This window comes from Mustelus asterias, chromosome 6 (genome assembly GCF_964213995.1).
Source record: "Mustelus asterias chromosome 6, sMusAst1.hap1.1, whole genome shotgun sequence".
NCBI classification, from domain to species: Eukaryota; Metazoa; Chordata; class Chondrichthyes; order Carcharhiniformes; family Triakidae; genus Mustelus; species Mustelus asterias.
The window spans coordinates 95,434,387-95,455,683 of record NC_135806.1 but is presented as its reverse complement, the minus strand read 5'-3'; the positions used below and the strand labels follow the sequence as shown (position 1 = coordinate 95,455,683).

Below are 21,297 nucleotides of genomic sequence, written 5' to 3'. Positions count from 1 at the left end.
TAATTTTAAAACAGAGTGGGAAGGTGTCCTCAGCAAGGCAACAAAAAAAAGCCAATAGCAGTGGCAAGGAGAGAGCTTTAGGACGTTTAGTGACAGATACAATAATATCACTCTGAAGTTGTCCCTTTGTTTGTTTTACCATTTTAACCTGCCAATCTTTGATTTAAATCTTCTGCGCCAGATCCCTTTTCAACTCAGGAAAATTTAATCCTCCTCCAATTGTGTATTTTTTTACTAAATTTTCTTTGTCTAAACCTAACCAATGCTCTTACTCCAAAATGTTTTTCCACTTGTCCCACTTCAATTCCCAGAACTAGATGCAGCTTCGTGTCTTTCCTCTTTGGACTGAAAGTTCAATGATCAGGATAGCTCTCAGAACTATCTTCCTCTCTTGGCCCTTTTACATTGCTATTTTCACTGGGGATGATTAAAATCTCCCATTATCGTTGCTCTAAAATTCTTGCATCTTTCTGCATAATACCTGGAAATGACCTCCTCTACCTCATTCCACTTTTTGGCCTATAATCTACATCCAACAGCATAATAGTTCCTCTCAAGTTCCTTAATTGTAACAACATAGATTCTGTCTTTGAAACCTCAAGTACATTATCATGCCTTTCTAGTGCTGTCACACTAATACATGTTCCTAAAATGTGTCGGAACTTCATTTAAAAAATGTACAGTGGAATGGTGAAAACCATATCCGCATTCCAATCAGAGTTCAGTACGAAATCTGTTTTGTCTGTTGAAATTATTGTTTCATGTTATCATCCAAGTTAAGTTGCTGAAGGCCTTTTCAGAGTGATGGTATACTTTCTCTGACTGAGAGTTTTAGTTTGAATGCTTGAACATGCTGTCATTCATAACAGAACTTCTGCTTGCAGATTAAAGCAATGATATTTACTGGAGTAACCATTAATAGAATAGAAGGTATTTTGGAGGGGCAATTCTACATGGAAGCATTGAAGGAAATACGCTTTCACTTGTCATCTAAATTTTTTCCACCTGCACATCTTCTGCAGTCTCTTTTGCAATTAACTCTGGAGGTGAGTTGAAAAGCTTTGTTGCTAAATTAAATTTCTTCTAACCTTTGCGAGTTAGGGAAGGAGTTACTACCAGTTTGTACTTATGCTGCTGACATCAATGATCGTGGATTTGAAGGTTGGGAGAGGTAATTGGGCTTCATCTTGGAGATGGTCATTTCTTGCCATTTGTGTGGCACAAAAATGACCACTTCTCTGCCCAAGCCTGGATATTGTGCAGACACAGTAAGAGCAATAATGGGCTGCTTCATTCACCAGAGGAATTGTGAATGGAGCTTCACACTAGCGTAGTCACGAGTGCGATTATTTGAAATGCAAGAAGTAAAATCAGGAAATGCTGTAATCAAATATCCTAGGAATACATCAATGGTCATTTGTATTTTTTCTTTACAAATGTTGACTGGCCTAATGCATATTTTTGAGCATTTTCTATAATTGAAATTTTGTCACTAAAAACTTGCAAGATGAAAAATAGGAGAGAGATTTTCATACAATAGGTGCAATGCTGTTTGATGTCCACTGAATCAAATCATTTTGCTTTCATGGTAGGGCAATGTAGACCTGAGTGTTTTACATGAATTCATCAGCATCATGCAAACTGTAGTTCTTCATCATCCACCCTGGCAACAGTTTACGTTTGTGAGTTATTATATGGGGATTCTTCAGTGCTCTAATTGTAAGAAAGGAAGTGTATCTCTTTTTGAGTCACTTGCAAGGTAAGACAGTATTTTTCATATGTATGACTGCAGCATATTTTTTCATTTTTTAAAATGGTTTTCTCCAAGAAACTTTGCTAATCAATCCTTTCTGATTGTTGTTTTGAAATTTGAAAAAATAATGCTAATGGTAAAATCTGAATCGTTCTATATTCATTAATAATGTTCAAAATAGTGTGGACCATAATCCCATGTGGTCTCCTTTTAGATGCTAGAGGCTGGGCTGAATTGAGTTATCACTGGCTCCAAGTGTGCCTCTCTCTGCTGCATGTTGGTACAACATAAAATAAACTTTTAAAAATGAAATCTCACTTTGCATCTCCAAATCCCCCTGGAGAAATGGCAGAATTTATCCTGCAATTGTCAGAATTTATTAAGCTCCTTATTGTGACGAGTTACGGGCCCAGCTGCATCAAAATCCTGCAACTCCCTAACAGCACTGTGTACCTGCACCAGATGAACTCCAGAACTTCCAGTTCTAGAAGATAGCTCCCCACCACCTTCTCGAGGGCAATTCGGGCTGAGCAACAAAAGCTGGCTTTGTCAGTAGCGCCACATCTCTCGCCCTTCAGAATCTGAAAGCTTTATACACTGCCTGTGTATAAAAGTTATCCATATAAACATACAGACTTTTTCATAATTAGTATAGATTATTATTTGTTTGCATTGGGCACTGGCTGATATCAAAAAATAGCGATTATATGCCATTATTTTTTAATTGGATTTAGTTACATGTGCATAATTAAACATGTTTGCTCTTCAACTGAAATCATGAGCAGGTGTATACACTTCCCTATTGCTGATGTTGAAAGGCTAATTTTGTAATATCTAATTTTGAGGCAAATGGTCAGATTTTGTATCTGTGGAGGCTCATTCATATTTCAATATTTGATATATAAGAAATTTAATTTGCAAAAGTATTAAACACTATTTAGTGGCTGTGACTTTACAGTAGTAATTGTGCTATATATTTTCTACACATTTTTATCCGTAATGCATTGCATTAACATAATGGTATAATTAACCTCTGAATTCAGTCGTTTCTGGAAATATACCTTGTTGCCTTGCATAGAATAGGTTTAGTGTCTTGCAAAATCAACAATTAATAGCTACATGTTGAAAATTGACTTCCTGTTTAATAGAGACCCATTAAAACACTTTCAAAATTAATAATTTTGGACTACTTTTTTGAAAGTATCAATGGACTGCTGCTGCACTAACTTTATAATTATTGTGATACATTGTTTGTATCTTAAAGACTTGATTAGCTGTAAGTATTCGCATTCCAACCATTATTCATGTAAATTGTGTTTGTGTCTTTATATGCCATGTTTGTGAACAGAATTCCCACTCGCCTGAGGAAGGGGCTTAAGGCTCCGAAAGCTTGTGTGGCTTTTGCTACCAAATAAACCTGTTGGACTTTAACCTGGTGTTGTTAAACTTCTTACTGCACTAACTCAACAGCAATGTTAACAAAATTATCAAGAACCAGCAAAATGCCCTTTTGGAAACCAAGATCTTTTAGAAAATGTAGCAAAAAATATCTCCATGCAATCGGATTCAATAATTAGAGTTGAAGAATATTAAATCTTCAAATCTTTGTTCACAAATGTTCCTCAATCTCTTAACGCCTTGTATTCAGATGCCAAGTTACTGCAAGCACTTTTGTTTTCAAAGATAGTTTATTTCTGCTCATTTATTTAAAAAATCTTAATTTTGAATTTTAGATCCTGCGTTTATGATGATGAACCTTGTCATCAGCCATCAAATCAAGAACTATCCATTTCAGAATTGAAGCCATTTTATAAATTGTTGTTAAAGTTCTTCTTTGAATTGTTCGAAGCCGAGCTGCAGGCTTTAAATAAAAGGTAATTTGGGGTGAACTGTATAATGCCTTTGCTATGGGATTTTCCTGTGTGCAGGTGATTTTTGTAAACAGCAATGGAGATATTAAGTGTTAGCTTGACTTCTATGGTCACACTCTAGGGTTAAAATACTGGTTGGGTTTAAGCCCCAATACAAGATGTGGATGTAATCTAGACTAGCATTTTAATCTAAAATTGAGGGAATGCTTTATTGTTAATAATGTCATCTTTTGAATGGGAAGCTTTGTCTGCCTGGGCTGTTTGCATTCCCATAGCATTATTCATAGAATAGAGTTGTCTACTGGTCAACATTCCTTGAGCTACTGTGATATCAAATATAGTATATATGAACTAAGTGATAATGCATTTGCTTACAAGGAAAAGTCATTCACACAAAGGTACTTTGACATGGAAACTATTTTGAGATGTTTTAACACAACACATTGTAGAAGTTGCAGCTGTTGGAATAATGCTAACCTGAGTCTTCCGTTAGATTGTGTCAACTCTTCCATGTTTGTACATTAAGGTTGTTTCCATTCTCAAAAACTGAGCCACAATTACTGAAATTGACAAGATTTAATTTTTTTTCCTTTTACTATGTAAAAGCTGTTATGAAAACACAAATTATGGGTGTTCCCGTACCATACCACCTTCAGTCCTTGCAAAACTTTTCTTGGAATACTCCGATGTAATGACGAATCCTGTTGGTGTTTTGTTGGATTGTGTTCTTCAAGCAACTAGAACACTGGTTAAGAAACCGTTTGATGTGAGTAAAATTGTAGCAAGTTACAGTTTGGTTTAGACATGGCTTTTTTATATATCCAAGACATTGACCTGATGCATTGTCTTGGAAGTATCTATGTAAGCTGTCTGGGTGTTTTTTGTGCATTTGAAGAATGTGAACTTAATTTTTAAACATTGTTTTGCTTTTACCAGATTGTATTTTCTTTCTGATACAATCACAAGTTGATGGTTTTATACTTTCAACAATAATTATGCAATTATAATTCTGGATGGGGATGGAGAGAAATGCACCAGGTTTGAGTTAGGACAGGCAGTGTATAAAGCTTTCAGATTCTGAAGGGCGAGAGACTAGGTTAGGCCCCTTATGTTTAGTGTACATTTATGGCGTCGTGTAAAGTGATTTATGTGAACTTGAGCTAGCCATCACTGGTGACTATGTTACTTAGTTTTAATTGTTCTTCATCTTCCTGTTCAGAGAGATTTCTGTGAAACAGCTTACACTTTGCATGGCATATTGGGAGTAGTTGTGGAATATCGGCTTTTGGCAAATAGACTACGTGGGAGATCCTTATCTGGCCGAGCTTGGGATGATTTACAGTTTTACATTCCTATATGTTGTCAAGGTGAAGACAAATTTTAATCGTTGCTTTATAGCCCTGAATGCATGTATTTTCTTGTCTTCTATGCAAATTAAGCTTTTTTGGTTCAGTAAAAAAAATACTGCCATTGAATACAATTGTGCACTGACAGTTTGAAAGACAAGCTGTAAAATAATGAAAGATAAGGATATATAATATTTTAATTGATTTGGTTTGGAGGATGATGTACGTGTTCCAAAATAACTATCATAATAGAAATTTATCCTTGTAATTCCTTACAGATTACAATCAAGAGGAAATAGAGATGTTGTTTAAATTAATGCCATCACCTTGGCTGCAAATGTTCACTGCACATGCTATCTATAAGCAGATATGTTACAATAATGGCATTGAAATCTCTGAAAAATCTTTCTCGCTGCACCAAATTGTGAGTCTTAATTTTGCCTAAAGTCTATTGCATGGGTGAAGCATTTGAACTTTCCTTGTCTATGTATTCCAATCTCCATCTCCTATGCAGTGCAAGTTGCAAAAACTATTGTATGAAAATATTAGAAGAAATTCTGATTTTTAAAAAAATATAACTCTGGCTTCCTTATTTTGCCTGGTTATTGTGCGGCTATTCTTGTTTGTCAAAGAGGGTGCAGTTATTTTGCAATTTTTGGTATCGAACTCTTCATTCAAATATAGAAGAATAGAATGTTTCAGAATTTGCTGAGTGATTGGAAAGATAAATTTCGACTTTATTAATCTAGACTTTGAGATGTATCACCTTGCCCTTAAATAGTAAATATACTTATGAAGAGTAGTTGTTTTATGAAGTTCCTTGTTCAAACTCCTAATTATGCCATTGTTTAACCAAGTATAAATGAAAAGTGACTTTTTGTACCGTTTGCGCTGTATTGCATTTTTGTATAGTTTGTGCGGCACTGCATTTTAAGCAGTATTTTCTTAGCCTTTTAATTTTCTAAGATATTAATGAAATTGAAGTATGAAAAAATGCTGGGTTGTGGTGCTTTAGCAGCAGTTATGCAGTTAAAATGCTCAAAGTTAGATATGCAGACAGAGATGGAAGAAAAAAGTATCTTCTAGGTATGTGACCTTACATTAGATCATTAGTGAATGGCTTTTAGGGCAGGTGCCATTCAAGTCCCACTGAGACAAGTGGACTGTATATCTCATTGAATGAATTTTCCTGTCCTGATAGATCTCTTCATATTTAATAGCCCTGGGGAGGCTAGGAAGTTGTAGGAAAGTGGTGGTGAAAGACCCCAAGGGAAAGAAGATGGGACAATGGCCTTGGCCTGAACCTTTGAGGCCGTCACTTAATTTAATTGGTGACAGGCAGAGGCATGTGGAAGCGTTGACCATTCTAGCGTGAGTAATTCTTACAACATCACTGTTTTAAAGTGACTTCTGGGAAAGCTGTTCGACTGAAATGTTTCATAACCTTTTGGTGACCCATATTTTGTTCCCAGCTAATTGTCGGTGTCAGAAAGTCAGTCTTTTTTTTTCCTTTTGAGTGGTTTTGCATCAAAAGCAAAAAGAATTTGTCATGTAAAATTGTATAACTTGTAATTTTATGGACAAGACTGTTATTCTAGCAATACATGGATTTTATTCTGTGTTAAATTTTAACAACATTGTGAAAAAGTGCACTGTTCACCCAGTATTGAGCTTAATGGATAACAGTCGGACTTGTAGAATAGCTCAACTCGTGCATGTTATAAACCACAAATGTTCACACGCAGGACTCTGTCCTTTGCAAACAAAAATAACATGTCTGCACATCGCACCTTTTTCAATGGAACCGAAGGTTTTAGAACAGTTATTCTCTGGTTGGTTCATCGGGACATATCAGTTGACCTACCCAGTTTGAATTTGGACAAAGCAGGGCAGCTAACTGTTCCATGCTGCATTCTCCATGGCAACACCTCCACCAATCAGAGTTCACTTGCCAACCAATCAGCACTCTCTTCTAACGCAGTATAAATTGTTCCCCGTTACTGTTGGAAAATTCTTGCGAGCTATAATGAGTACAAGACAAAAGACTGACAGTATATCTATTTTCTCAGTATGAATCATTTCTAAATTAAATTAAAAACCATATTTTAAATTCCAATGAACTGTTTTATTTGGAGATATTATTAGGAAATTTTATTTGCTGTTGTTTTTTTCACAATTTCATTTTGAATTAGTCAAGTAAGTGATGAGCTGTCAGAAGTAAACACGGTTGGTGCAAAAATGGATTCTTGAAGTGCAGAAAATCTAATCTAGGTCTTGAAGTATTTCAAGTTCTAATAATTGCACCACTGGTTAATATACTTCCATTAGCTGTTACAAAAGCCTTCAAAGTGGTAGCTTTTTCAAACAAGTAAGCTAGCACCTCCACAAAAGTTTATAACATAGCCTCTGACTAAGTGCTATGCCATAAGGGGTCTGCTAGTAATACAAAAAATACTGCATTTTCCCTATCATGTGTTGCACAAGTGTGTGACACTTAGCACCATTCTGTTTTCTGAGTTGTACTTGGATTAGATGCGCTGGAACTTGATATGCATAAAGTAGCAGCAGATCACATTTGACTCTTGAGGCTGCTGCAGTGTGCTTGGTACAAACCTGAGCATTGCAATGGATGACCATTTTTTTTTTAAAAAAGGAAATGATCCGCTCATTTGCTTGCTGATGCCCTACAGTCTGCCTGCCAGAGTCTTGTCCATACCAACTAATGATGTTTCCAACCCATGCTATTCCATTCTGGATAATTTTCCTATGCTGTTCTCACAAATGGAAGTTTCAACCCTGCTCACAAAATATTGCATAAATTGTTAACTATCAGGCGAAACTATCAGAGTTATCTCTGGTTAGTTACCCGTGCCACGTGATAGTGAGGAGAGGAATAGGGAGAGAGAGCAATTGAACACGTGGCTACAGGGATGGTGCAGGAGGGAGGGATTCAGATACCCGGACAATTGGGGCTCATTCTGGGGTAGGTGGGACCTCTACAAACGGGATGGTCTACACCTGAACCAGAGGGGTACCAATATCCTGGGGGGGAAATTTTGCTAATGCTCTTCGGGAGGGTTTGAACTAATTCAGCAGGGGGATGGGAACCTGAATTGTAGATCCAGTGTACAGGAGGTTGAGAGTAGTGAGGTCATGGATAAGGTTTCAGCGTCGCAGGAGTGTACTGGCAGGCAGGAAGGTGGTTTGAAGTGTGTATACTTCAATGTCAGGAGCATCCGGAATAAGGTGGGTGAACTTGCAGCATGGGTTGGTACCTGGGACTTCGATGTTGTGGCCATCTCGGAGACATGGATAGGGCAGGGACAGGAATGGTTGTTGCAGGTTCCGGGGTTTAGATGTTTCAGTAAGAGCAGGGAAGGTGGTAAAAGAGGTGGAGGTGTGGCATTGTTAGTCAAGGACAGTATTACGGTGGCAGAAAGGATGTTTGATGAGGACTCGTCTACTGAGGTAGTATGGGCTGAGGTTAGAAACAGGAAAGGAGAGGTCACCCTGTTGGGAGTTTTCTATAGGCCTCCGAAAAGTTCCAGAGATGTAGAGGAAAGGATTGCAAAGATGATTCTGGATAGGAGCGAAAGTAACAGGGTAGTTGTTATGGGGAGCTTTAACTTTACAAATATTGACTGGAAAAGCTATAGTTCGAGTACTTTAGATGGGTCAGTTTTTGTCCAATGTGTGCAGGAGGGTTTCCTGACACAGTATGTAGATAAGCCAACAAGAGGCGAGGCCACATTGGATTTGGTACTGGGTAATGGACCAGGCCAGGTGTTAGATTTGGAGGTAGGGGAGCACTTTGGTGATAGTGACCACAATTTGGTTACGTTTACTTTAGCGATGGAAAGGAATAGGTATATACCGAAGGGCAAGTGTTATAGCAGGGGGAAAGGAAATTATGATGCGATTAGGCGAGATTTAGGATGCATAGGTTGGGGAAGGAAACTGCAGGGGATGGGCACAATTGAAATGTGGAACTTGTTCAAGGAACAGCTACTGGGGGTGTCCTTGATAAGTATGTACCTCTTAGAATCTTAGAAATCTTAGAAACCCTACAGCACAGAGAGAGGCCATTCGGCCCATCGAGTCTGCACCGACCACAATCCCACCCAGGCCCTATCCCCATATATTTACCCATTAATCCCAGGACACTAAGGGCAATTTTAGCATGGCCAATCAACCTAACCCGCACATCTTTGGACTGTGGGAGGAAACCGGAGCACCCGGAGGAAACCCACGCAGACACGAAGAGAATGTGCAAACTCCACACAGACAGTGACCCAAGCCGGGAATCGAACCCAGGTCCCTGGAGCTGTGAAGCAGCAGTGCTAACCACTGTGCTACCGTGCCGCCCGTCAGGCAGGGAGGAAGTGGTCACATGAGGGAACCGTGGTTTACTAAAGGAGTTGAATCTCTTGTGAAGAGGAAGAAGGAGATTTATGTAAAGATGAGACGTGAAGGCTCAGTTAGGGTGCTTGAGAGTTACAAGTTAGCCAGGAAGGACCTAAAGAGAGAGTTAAGAAGAGCCAGGAGGGGACATGAGAAGTCTTTGGCAGGTAGGATCAAGGAAAACCCTAAAGCCTTCTATAGGTATGTCAGGAATAAAAGAATGACTAGGGTAAGATTAGGGCCAGTCAAGGACAGTAGTGGGAAGTTGTGCGTGGAGCCTGAAGAGATAGGAGAGACGCTAAATGAATATTTTTCGTCAGTATTAACGCAGGAAAAAGACAATGTTGTCGAGGAGAATACTGAAATACAGGCTATTGGACGAGACGGGATTGAGGTTAATAAGGAGGAGGTGTTAGCAATTCTGGAAAGTGTGAAAATAGATAAGTCCCCTGGGCCGGATGGGATTTATCCCAGGATTCTCTGGGAGGCTAGGGAGGAGATTGCAGAGCCTTTGGCTTTGATCTTTATGTCGTCATTGTCTACAGGAATACTGCCAGAAGACTGGAGGATAGCAAATGTTGTCCCCTTGTTCAAGAAGGGGAGTAGAGACAACCCTGGTAATTATAGACCAGTGAGCCTTCCTTCTGATCTGGGCAAAGTTTTGGAAAGGATTATAAGAGAGAGGATTTATAATCGTCTAGAAAGGAATAATTTGATTAGGGATAGTCAACACGGTTTTGTGAAGGGTAGGTCGTGCCTCACAAACCTTATTGAGTTCTTTGAGAAGGTGACCAAAGAGGTGGATGAGGGTAAAGCAGTTGATGTGGTGTATATGGATTTCAGTAAAGCGTTTGATAAGGTTCTCCACGGTAAGCTATTGCAGAAGATACCGAAGCATGGGATTGAGGGTGATTTAGCGGTTTGGATCAGGAATTGGCTAGCTGTAAGAAGACAGAGGATGGTGGTTGATGGGAAATGTTTATCCTGGAGTTCAGTTACTAGTGGTGTACCGCAAGGATCTGTTTTGGGGCCACTGCTGTTTGTCATTTTTATAAATGACCTGGATGAGGGCGTAGAAGGATGGGTTAGTAAATTTGCGGATGACACTAAAGTCGGTGGAGTTGTGGACAGTGCAGAATGTTGTTGCAGGTTACAGAGGGACATAGATAAGCTGCAGTGCTGGGCTGAGAGGTGGCAAATGGAGTTCAATGCGGAAAAGTGTGAGGTGATTCACTTTGGAAGGAGTAACAGGATTACAGGGCTAATGGTAAGATACTTGGTAGTGTGGATGAACAGAGATATCTCGGTGTCCATGTGCATAGATCTCTGAAAGTTGGCACCCAGGTTGATAGGGTTGTTAAGGCGAACGGAGTGTTAGCTTTTATTGGTAGAGGGATTGAGTTTCGGAGCCAGGAGGTCATGTTGTAGCTGTACAAAACTCTGGTGCGGCCGCATTTGGAGTATTGTGTACAGTTCTGGTCACCGCATTACAGGAAGGATGTGGAAGCATTGGAAAGGGTGCAGAGGAGATTTACTAGGATGTTGTCTGGTATGGTGGGAAGGTCTTATGAGGAAAGGCTGAGGGACTTGAGGTTGTTTTCGTTAGAGAGAAGAAGGTTAAGAGGTGACTTAATAGAGGCATACAAGATGATCAGAGGATTAGATAGGGTGGATAGTGAGAGCCTTTTTTCTCGGATGGTGATAGCTAGCACGAGGGGACATAGCTTTAAATTGAGGGGTGATAGATATAGGACAGATGTCAGAGGTAGGTTCTTTACTCGGAGAGTAGTAAGGGCATGGAATGCCCTGCCTGCAGCAGTAGTGGACTCGCCAACATTAAGGCATTTAAATGGTCATTGGATAAACATATGGATGATACTGGAATAGTGTAGGTTAGATGGGCTTCAGATTGGTTTCACTGGTCAGCGCAACATCGAGGGCCAAAGGGCCTGTACTGCGCTGTAATGTTCTATGAAAGTGCTTGACAAGTTGGGAACAGGACACCTCGGTGAGGCGGTATTTCTATGTTTATCCCAACCCACTGCTACCAAATTCCAAGAATCTATTACTGAGCTCAAATCAATTATGCCATATCCTAACTTGCTCCCAATTATTATTACTAGGGGCTCAATATTTACTTCCAATCTGGTTCACAGATGGCTTACCACCTTCCTCAATTTAAAGAACAAGCTGCACCAGTTTTTGCTTACAAAAAAATTGAAGTGTGGAATTGTATTCTAAAAATACTGAAAAATTCCAGGAATCTTTAATCAAAACAATTTAATACCCAGTTGCCTGTAAATTAATGCTTCTGTTAATAAGTGGGGTGGAATTTAAGTTCCAATGATGCAGGTCTCTTTTTCTCCCCCACTCCCTCCCCACCTGAACAGTGTCAAGTCCTCCACTGGATTAAGTCCACAGCAGCAGTTCAGAAACCCTATCCCTAAGAGCTGCAGGCCAATTGGAGGTCAGCAGCTCTCAGTTGCGACAATGCCATCAGAAGCAGTGGCTGCTTCTTATCATGCTCAGAAGCCTTAACCAGAGATCACCACTGGGTCCCTGAAGGCAAATGAGGCAGTTGGGTGGAGTTCATGGAGAAGGAGTTTCCTGCGAGAGGAAGAGAAGATTTCAGCACCTCCCGCCCCCGCACAAACATCACCACTACCGTCGGAGCACAGCCCCCGCCCCCCCCCCCCAGTGGTTCTGGGTACTGAGTAGCTCTGAACAAGGGACCTCACTTGGTAACTGCTGGCAAACCTGACATGGTTTACAGGGCAGCCTTCAGGAGACCCATGCAAGTCCCATTAAATCCCTGAGCCACCAGTAAATTCTGCTAAATTTGGGTTAAGTGACTCATTAATGAGCTTAATATACATGCCGCCAGGAGACAGGATTCCCATGTTTGCCCCCCCACCCCCAACTAAATTGGGGACAATTTTTCTTGACGCCAAGAAGCACAAGTTCCTGCCTGATTCTCCTGACCCCCCCCCACTCTGGCGGACTCCATTGAATCACAGCCTTGGTATGTTAATCCATATGCTCTGGAACTGTATATCCTCAGACTTAAATGTAAGTAACCAAGGGAAGATCTGTTAGTACACCATGCAGTTTTAATTTTATCAATATAATTTCATGAGAAATTTTCCCTGGTGCTTATATATAACATTAAAGCTTGCTTAATGCTGCATTCATATCAGTGCATTTTTCCATCAATGCTAATCCTATGTGAAATAGAGAAACATGATCATCTTTGGTCCACAAAGCATTGCTTCTCTTAACTGGTAAGTAGTATTCCATGAAAAATGTGGCACTTCATCCAGGAGATCTGTCTTCCTCCTTTTCCACCCCATCCGGCCACATGCTGTAAGTAGACAATAGTTACAGCTACCTGCTAACATTGCTTTTAAAATTGCTATCTTTACATTACATCAACTGATGCAATGCAACTTCTTCCCAATATAATTTAATTTGTCACTGTATTCTTCAACCAGTCCAAGGAGCCACTATTTTAATTTGAAATTGTATTTTGCTCAGTGACTGCTATGGTTTGTTCAAATTGTAGGATCCATCACACAGGACTGTTAATAGTTAATTTTTCATGAACTCATTCTATTTTGATTTGATTTATTATTGTTACATTGGTATACAGTGAAAAGTATTGTTTCTTGCGCACTATACAGACAAAGCATTCATAGAGAAGGAAATGCGAGAGTGCAGAATGTAGTGTTATAGTCATAAGTTAGGGTGTAGAAAAAGATCAACTTAATGCAAGGTAGGTCCATTCAAAAGTCTGGCAGCAGGGAAGAAGCTGTTCTTGAGTCAGTTGATATGTGTCATCAGACTTTTGTATCTTTTTCCCGACAGAAGAAGATGGAAGAGAGTCTGTCCAGGGTGTGTGGGGTCCTTAATTATGTTGGCTGCTTTTCCGAGGCAACAGGAAGTGTAAACAGTGTCAATGGGAGGCTGGTTTGAATGATGGACTGGCTTCGTTCATGATCCTTTGTATTTTCTTGCGGTCTTGGATAGCGCAGGAGCCATATTAAGCTGTGATACAACCAGAAAGAATGGTTTCTATGGTGCATCTGTAAAAGTCTATTTTCATTATCCAAAGTGTATCCACTTAATATTTGTGCCAATGCTATGCTTTGTGATGCTTTATGTATTAAAGATTTGTAACAATTGATTTTATTGCCTTTTCTAGTGAGCAGAATGTTCCATTAATGGCAAAGATGAATTCGTCTCTGGAATCTAAGGAAACGAAAACTGGATCGAGTAAAATAAACCTAAATGGTAAAAACTGAATGGTTCAACATTAAATTATTCAACTGTAAGATAAGTATCAACAAGGTGTTCAGTTTTAGGGTAATGCAGTTAAAATTCACCCTGTTCTTGTCCATATGTACTTGTAGCAGGGGGTCAATAGACAACAATTGAGGACAAATGCCCCAATGTGTATACTCTTCCTCCACAGTCTGAGTGCTCCTGTTCTCCTTTTGAGCTAAAATGATTTGCTGTACACTGAGGAATCAAAGGTAGAAATATTTATTTTATAGATTTATCTGATTTGATTTATTTTTGTCACATGCATTGGGATATGGTGAAAAGTATTGTTTCCCACATGCTTTACAGTCAAAACATACTGTTCATAGAGTACTTAAGGGAGAAGCAAAGGATAGGGTGCAGGATAGTGTTGCAATTACAGGTAGGGTGAAGAGAAAGATCAGCTTAATATACAATAGGACCATTCAAAAGTCTGATAGCAGGGAAGTTGTTCTTGAGTCTGTTGCTATGTGTTGTCAGACTCTTGTATCTTTTTTCCAGCGGAAGAAGGTGGAAGAGTGTGTGTGGGGTCCTTGATTATGCTGGCTGCTTTCCTGAGGAAGCAGGAAATATAGACTGAGTCAATGGATGGGAGGTGGTTTGCGTGATGGACTGGGCTACATTCACGACCCTTTGTAGTTTCTTGCGGTCTTGGTCAGAGCAGGAGCCGTACAAAGTTATGATACATCCGGATAGGATGCTTTCTATGGTGCATCTGTAAAAATTGGTGAGTCGTAGTGGACATGCCGAATTTCCTTGGCCTTCTGGTGAGCTTTCTTAGCACTGGCGTGGAGGGACCAGGACAGATTGTTGGTGATCTGAACAAATGGAAACTAAGCTCTCGACCATCTCCACTTCTTCCCACTTGATGTAGACAGGGGCATGTCCTCCACTATGTTTCCTGAAGTCGATGACTAGCTCCTTCATTTTACTGATATGAAGGGAGAGATTGTCATCACACCATTTCACTAGGTTCTCTCTCTTTCCTGTACACCATCTCATCGTTGTTTGACATCTGACCCACAGCAGTGGTGTTATCAGCAAACTTGAAAATGGAGTTGGAGCAGAATTGGCCACGCAGTCATAGGTGTATAAGGAGTATAGTAAGGGGCTGAGGACAAAATTTATCTGCATGCTTGCTCACTTCTTCGATTTCATTTATTTCTTCCCTTGTTCTAAATATCTAATTAATTTTCAAGAAGCCAGTTTTAACCATGAACTCCACAATTTAAATGCTTCTAAAGCGGACTGTTAAATAGATCATTGTAATTATTGAGCTCTGAAGAGCCATACAGACTCCATGTTAACTCTGTTCCCCTCAGATGCTGCCAGACTAGCTTTGCTTTTCCAGCATTTTCTGTTTTTATCCAGAAATTATTGCTCATTTACCACCAACACATAATTGAGCTGTTCCATGAACAATTTTATTATTTTTACCAATTTTTTGAAAGATGTTATAGGGCATCATATTTCTTCTCATTTTGATTTCACTTGACATTGATCTAGGTCACCTAGCATAGTTTACTAAAGTGACAGACCAATCAGTTTTAAACAGTGAAAAATTTCAATCTTTTGAGTATGGATTAATAGGTTAGCCATTTGGGATACCGGAGCAGATAATGCCACATTTGAAGAGTAACAAAGTGCAAATTACTGTACTAGCTGTTCTAAAGTATAAAACAGTAACAAGGGTTAATTTTGATCTACATGATTAAAGACATGCCTATAGTGAGTCCATTACCACTTGAATGTGTTACATATGAAAATTCTGTCACATTTGGTTGAAATAGCATTTCACTCGCAATGCCAAAATAAATATAATAATTCTTCTGAGTTCTGTGCCCAAAAGCGGCTAAGTCCTTGGTGACTGTTTGCTGGACCATGACAAAGTGCTGTGATTTTCTTCACTGTGGGTAGAGCAAAGAAGCAGGCTCTGTTTGTACCTCAGCTGGAACATAGATTGAAGACCTTGCTGTTTGATAGTAATCTGATCCACTCTGGCCTACTAAGCTAACCAGCTCCCCAGTGAAGAATTGGCAGATGGCAATCCTAAAAGTGAATTGCCATCAATAAAAAACTGTTAAGGAGAAAAATAATTACACTAAAATTATTCAACTTTGAATGTTTTCAGCTGCTGAAGGTATAGTGCAAATAATGTCTGTAGCACAGCAAACATACAAGACCATTTACACAAAAATCTTTGAACTGACCCATTGCAAAAATCCATCCATAAGCTTCCCCCCAAAAATATGCTTGGACCTACCCCTTTCAGAGTATGTTGAATTTATAGCACAGAAACAGGTCACTTGGCAAAATAAGTTCATGCCCCACATAAGTTTCCTTCCGACCTTTTATTTCATCTTGTACTATCAGCATACTGGTTTCATATTTCGCTAAAACTCACTTACTAAATGAATGGGATTGCCAGACCAAAGTTGTTTCGTATCTAGAATGTAAAGTAGCCAATCTCAGAAGAACTTTTGAAAAAAAATTATTTAATTATTTTGGATTTAAAATATTTTATACTTCTAACTTTAGAAAAACATGACTGTCGTGCCAGCTGATATAATAAATAGTTTTTGGTACCTGTCCCCCTCATGAAAAAAAAACCCACCCTCAATTTCAGTGTTGCAGATTTTTTTTTCCCAACTTCCCTTATTTGTATTATATTTATAATATTGTCATGAGGATTTAATTTTAAAAAAACTGTTTTAAAGCGGATCTGTCAGGAACACAATAGGAGCAGGAGTAGACCATGTCCCATCAAGCCTGCACTGCCATTTCAGTATGATCATGGATGATCTTAGACTTCAACTTCACTTTCCCACCTACTCCTATATCTGTTGTGCAGTGGCAGGAGGGAGAAGCGGCATTTTTCCCACTGGGCGTAGTAGCAAATTTTCACACTATATTGCCCACTTCGAGCCTCATTAATTATGGAGAAGCAGAAAACATTTTGGATCGCGGGCGGGATGCCTCTGATTCACCCACTCTACCATGACCACTGCGCATCTTCATTTCGAGCGCCATATTTAATTCTCACCCATGCATGGCCTTCTCATTGCCTGCAGCCAAGGACTGCTCTGTGGAAGAAATGGGTCCCAAAGGGAAGAAGCCTGCTGCTCCAAAATTAAGTAACACTTCATTGCATTACTTGCTAGATGCCTTTGAGGCCTGTGGGGATGTCGTCTACCACCATCATGGCTGGAGGAGGTCCACCAATGCCATCACTCCAGCTTGGCAATGGCAGTCAGCACTAACACCATTCAGAAGGAGTCCTCCACCCAGTGCAGAAAGAGGATAAATGACCAGATCCATTCATTGTTCCACAGGACCAGGCTGAGGAGAAGGCAGTTGGTTTCTTCACTACATTTATTTATTTATTTTAAGTTAAATTTGTGTAAAAAAATCGGAGGTTTTTTTTTAAAACAGGAAGTGGGCCCAGCAGGAGTCTGGGAAGGTTTTTAGAGGGTTTAAAAGTAGGCCGCACTTTTGAGCGGGCAGCGTCGTTAGCGGGCAGCAGAGTGAGCAGGAGGCAGAGTGAAAGCAGTAGGGCTTTGGCTCACAGGGCTTGGGCGAGCAGGGGTGAGTTAATTCATTTTTTGCTGTTTCTACCTGGTACTGGCAGGGTATCTAGAGAGGATGGGTGTGAAGGCAGTGCAATGTTCCTCTTGCACTATGTTCGAGGTGAGGGACGACGACAGTGTCCCTGCTGATTATACCTGTGAGAAGTGCATCCATCTGCAGCTCCTCCAAAACCGTGTAAGGGAACTGGAGCTGGAGTTGGAGGAACTTAGGATCATTAGGGATGCAGAGATGGCCATAGACAGAAGCTTCAGGGATACAGTTACTCCGAGGAATGAAAATAGATGGGTGACGGTGAGAGGGGCTGGGAAGAAGCAGTCGGTGCAGGGATCCCCTGTGGTCGTTCCCCTTAGCAATAAGTATTCCGCTTTGGATACGGTTGAGGGGGACGACATACCAGTGGTGAGCCACAGTGAGAGGATCTCCGGCACTGAGTCCGTCCCTGTGGCTCAGGAGGGTAAGGAGGAGAGCGGGAGGGCAATAGTTATTGGGGACTCGTTAGTTAGAGGGATAGATAGGAGGTTCTGTGGCAGCAAAAGAGACTCGAGGATGGTTTGTTGCCTAGCGGATGCCAGGGTCCGTGACGTCTCGGACCGTGTTTTCCGGATTCTTAAGGGGGAGGGGAAACAGTCACAAGTCGTGGTACACATTGGTACCAACGACATAGGTAGGAGAAGGGACGGGGACTTAAAACAGGAATTTCGGGAGCTGGGCTGGAAGCTGAGAGCAAAGACAAAACATGTGGTCATCTCTGGTACGCTACCGGTGCCACGTGATAGCGAGTTGAGGAACAGGGAGAGAGTGCACTTAAACATGTGGTTGCAGGGATGGTGCAGGAGGGAGGGTTTCAGATACGTGGATAATTGGAACACGTTCTGGGGAAGGTGGGACCTCTACAAACAGGACGGGGTGCACCTGAACCAGAGGGGCACCAATATCCTCGGAGGGAAATTTGCTACGGCTCTTCAGGGGGATTTAAACTAATTTGTCAGGGGAGTGGGAAAAGGAGTTGTAGTCCGGAAGTCAGTGTTGAGGGTGGTGAGATATTGGGGAAGGTATCAAGGTCAAGGGTGGGTACCGGTAGACAGGAAGATGGGTTGAAGTGTGTCTACTTCAATGCAAGGAGCATCCGGAACAAGGTGGATGAACTTGGGGCGTGGATTGCTACTTGGGACTACGATGTTGTGGCCATTACGGAGACGTGGGTAGAACAAGGACAGGAATGGTTGTTGGACGTTCCGGGGTATAGATGTTTCACTAAGTGTAGGGAAGCTGGTAAAAGAGGTGGAGGAGTAGCATTGTTAATCAAGGATAGTTTAACGGCTGCGGAAAAGCACTTTGAGGGGGATATGCACACTGAGGTAATATGGGCTGCAGTTAGAAACAGGAAAGGAGCGGTCACGTTGCTAGGAGTTTACTATAGGCCCCCAAATAGTAATAGAGATGTGGAGGAAGAAATTGCTAAGCAGATTATGGATACGTGTGGGGGTCACAGGGTAGTTGTCATGGGGGACTTTAACTTTCCAAATATTGATTGGAACCTTTGTAGGTCGAATAGTTTGGATGGGGCACTTTTTGTGCAGTGTGTGCAGGAGGGTTTCCTGACACAATATGTGGATAGGCCGACAAGGGGTGAGGCCACATTGGATTTGGTACTGGGAAATGAACCGGGCCAAGTGTTAGATTTGGTTGTGGGAGAGAACTTTGGAGATAGTGACCACAATTCGGTGTCTTTTGTTATTGCAATGGAGAGGGATAGGGCCGTACGGCATGGCAAGGTTTACAATTGGGGGAGAGGTAATTATGATGCGATTAGGCAAGAATTAGGGGGCATAAGATGGGAACAGAAACTGTCAGGGAAAGGCACTGATGAAAAGTGGAACTTTTTCAAGGAACAAATACTGGGTGTCCTTGATAGGTATGTCCCTGTCAGGCAGGGAGGAAATGGCCGAGTGAGGGAACCGTGGTTCACAAAAGAGGTGGAATGTCTTGTGAAAAGGAAGAGGGAAGCTTATGTAGGGATGAGGAAACAAGGTTCAGATGGCTCGATTGAGGGTTACAAGTTAGCAAGGAATGAGCTGAAAAAGGGGCTGAGGAGAGCTAGGAGGGGACATGAGAAGTCCTTGGCGGGTCGGATCAAGGAAAACCCCAAGGCTTTTTACTCTTATGTGAGGAATAAAAGAATGACCAGGGTGAGGTTAGGGCCGGTCAAGGACAGTGGTGGGAACTTGTGTATGGAATCAGTAGAGATAGGCGAGGTGATGAATGAATACTTTTCTTCAGTGTTCACCAAGGAGAGGGGCCATGTTTTTGAGGAAGAGAAGGTGTTACAGGCTAATAGGCTGGAGGAAATAGATGTTCGGAGGGAGGATGTATTGGCAGTTTTGAATAAACTGAAGGTCGATAAGTCCCCTGGGCCTGATGAAATGTATCCTAGGATTCTTTGGGAGGCGAGGGATGAGATTGCAGAGCCTTTGGCTTTGATCTTTGGGTCCTCGCTGTCCACGGGGATGGTGCCGGAGGACTGGAGAATGGCGAATGTTGTTCCTCTGTTTAAGAAAGGGAATAGAAATGACCCTGGTAATTATAGACCGGTTAGTCTGACTTCGGTGGTTGGTAAATTGATGGAAAAGGTCCTTAGGGATGGGATTTACGACCATTTAGAAAGATGCGGATTAATCCGGGATAGTCAGCACGGATTTGTGAAGGGCAAATCGTGCCTCACAAATTTGATAGAATTTTTTGAGGAGGTAACTAGGTGTGTTGATGAAGGTAGGGCGGTTGATGTCATATACATGGATTTTAGTAAGGCGTTTGATAAGTTACCCCATGGTCGGCTTATGATGAAAGTGAGGAGGTGTGGGATAGAGGGAAAGTTGGCCGATTGGATAGGTAACTGGCTATCTGATCGAAGACAGAGGGTGGTGGTGGATGGAAAATTTTCGGACTGGAGGCAGGTTGCTAGCGGAGTGCCGCAGGGATCGGTGCTTGGTCCTCTGCTCTTTGTGATTTTTATTAATGACTTAGAGGAGGGGGCTGAAGGGTGGATCAGTAAATTTGCTGATGACACCAAGATTGGTGGAGTAGTGGATGAGGTGGAGGGCTGTTGTAGGCTGCAAAGAGACATAGATAGGATGCAAAGCTGGGCTGAAAAATGGCAAACGGAGTTTAACCCTGATAAATGTGAGGTGATTCATTTTGGTAGGACTAATTTAAATGTGGATTACAGGGTCAAAGGTAGGGTTCTGAAGACTGTGGAGGAACAGAGAGATCTTGGGGTCCATATCCACAGATCTCTAAAGGTTGCCACTCAAGTGGATAGAGCTGTGAAGAAGGCATATAGTGTGTTAGCTTTTATTAACAGGGGGTTGGAGTTTAAGAGCCGTGGGGTTATGCTGCAACTGTACAGGACCTTGGTGAGACCGCATTTGGAATATTGCGTGCAGTTCTGGTCACCTCACTATAAGAAGGATGTGGAAGCGCTGGAAAGAGTGCAGAGGAGATTTACCAGGATGCTGCCTGGGTTGGAGTGTCGGTCTTATGAGGAAAGGTTGAGGGAGCTGGGGCTGTTCTCTCTGGAGCGGAGGAGATTGAGGGGAGACTTAATAGAGGTTTATAAAATGATGAAGGGGATAGATCGAGTGAACGTTCAAAGACTATTTCCTCGGGTGGATGGAGCTATTACAAGGGGGCATAACTATAGGGTTCATGGTGGGAGATATAGGAAGGATATCAGAGGTAGGTTCTTCACGCAGAGAGTGGTTGGGGTGTGGAATGGACTGCCTGCAGTGATGGTGGAGTCAGACACTTTAGGAACATTTAAGCGGTTATTGGATAGGCACATGGAGCACACCAGGATGGTAGGGAGTGGGATAGCTTGATCTTGGTTTCAGATGAAGGTCGGCACAACATCGTGGGCCGAAGGGCCTGTTCTGTGCTGTAATGTTCTATGTTCTATGTTCATTCCGCCAGGGTAAATCAACCAGCTCATTATGGACAACTCTCACTTACCAGTCCATCA

At 41.4% G+C, this 21,297-nt stretch overlaps 1 protein-coding gene across 6 annotated transcripts in view; it reads left to right on the top strand.

Annotated features, from left to right (window-relative positions):
- slf1 (SMC5/6 complex localization factor 1) overlaps positions 1-21,297 on the top strand; it is a 69,422-nt gene that overhangs the window by 30,216 nt on the left and 17,909 nt on the right. For 5 of the 6 annotated variants that reach the window (XM_078214779.1, XM_078214780.1, XM_078214782.1 and 2 more), the window contains 8 exons: positions 885-1,046; positions 1,593-1,759; positions 3,487-3,627; positions 4,231-4,390; positions 4,844-4,991; positions 5,249-5,394; positions 6,172-6,341; positions 13,573-13,661. In XM_078214779.1, coding sequence (XP_078070905.1) covers positions 885-1,046; positions 1,593-1,759; positions 3,487-3,627; positions 4,231-4,390; positions 4,844-4,991; positions 5,249-5,394; positions 6,172-6,341; positions 13,573-13,661 — 1,183 coding nt within the window. The remainder of the gene's footprint in view (positions 1-884; positions 1,047-1,592; positions 1,760-3,486; positions 3,628-4,230; positions 4,391-4,843; positions 4,992-5,248; positions 5,395-6,171; positions 6,342-13,572; positions 13,662-21,297) is intronic. The other variant, XM_078214781.1, reaches the window with a different exon arrangement.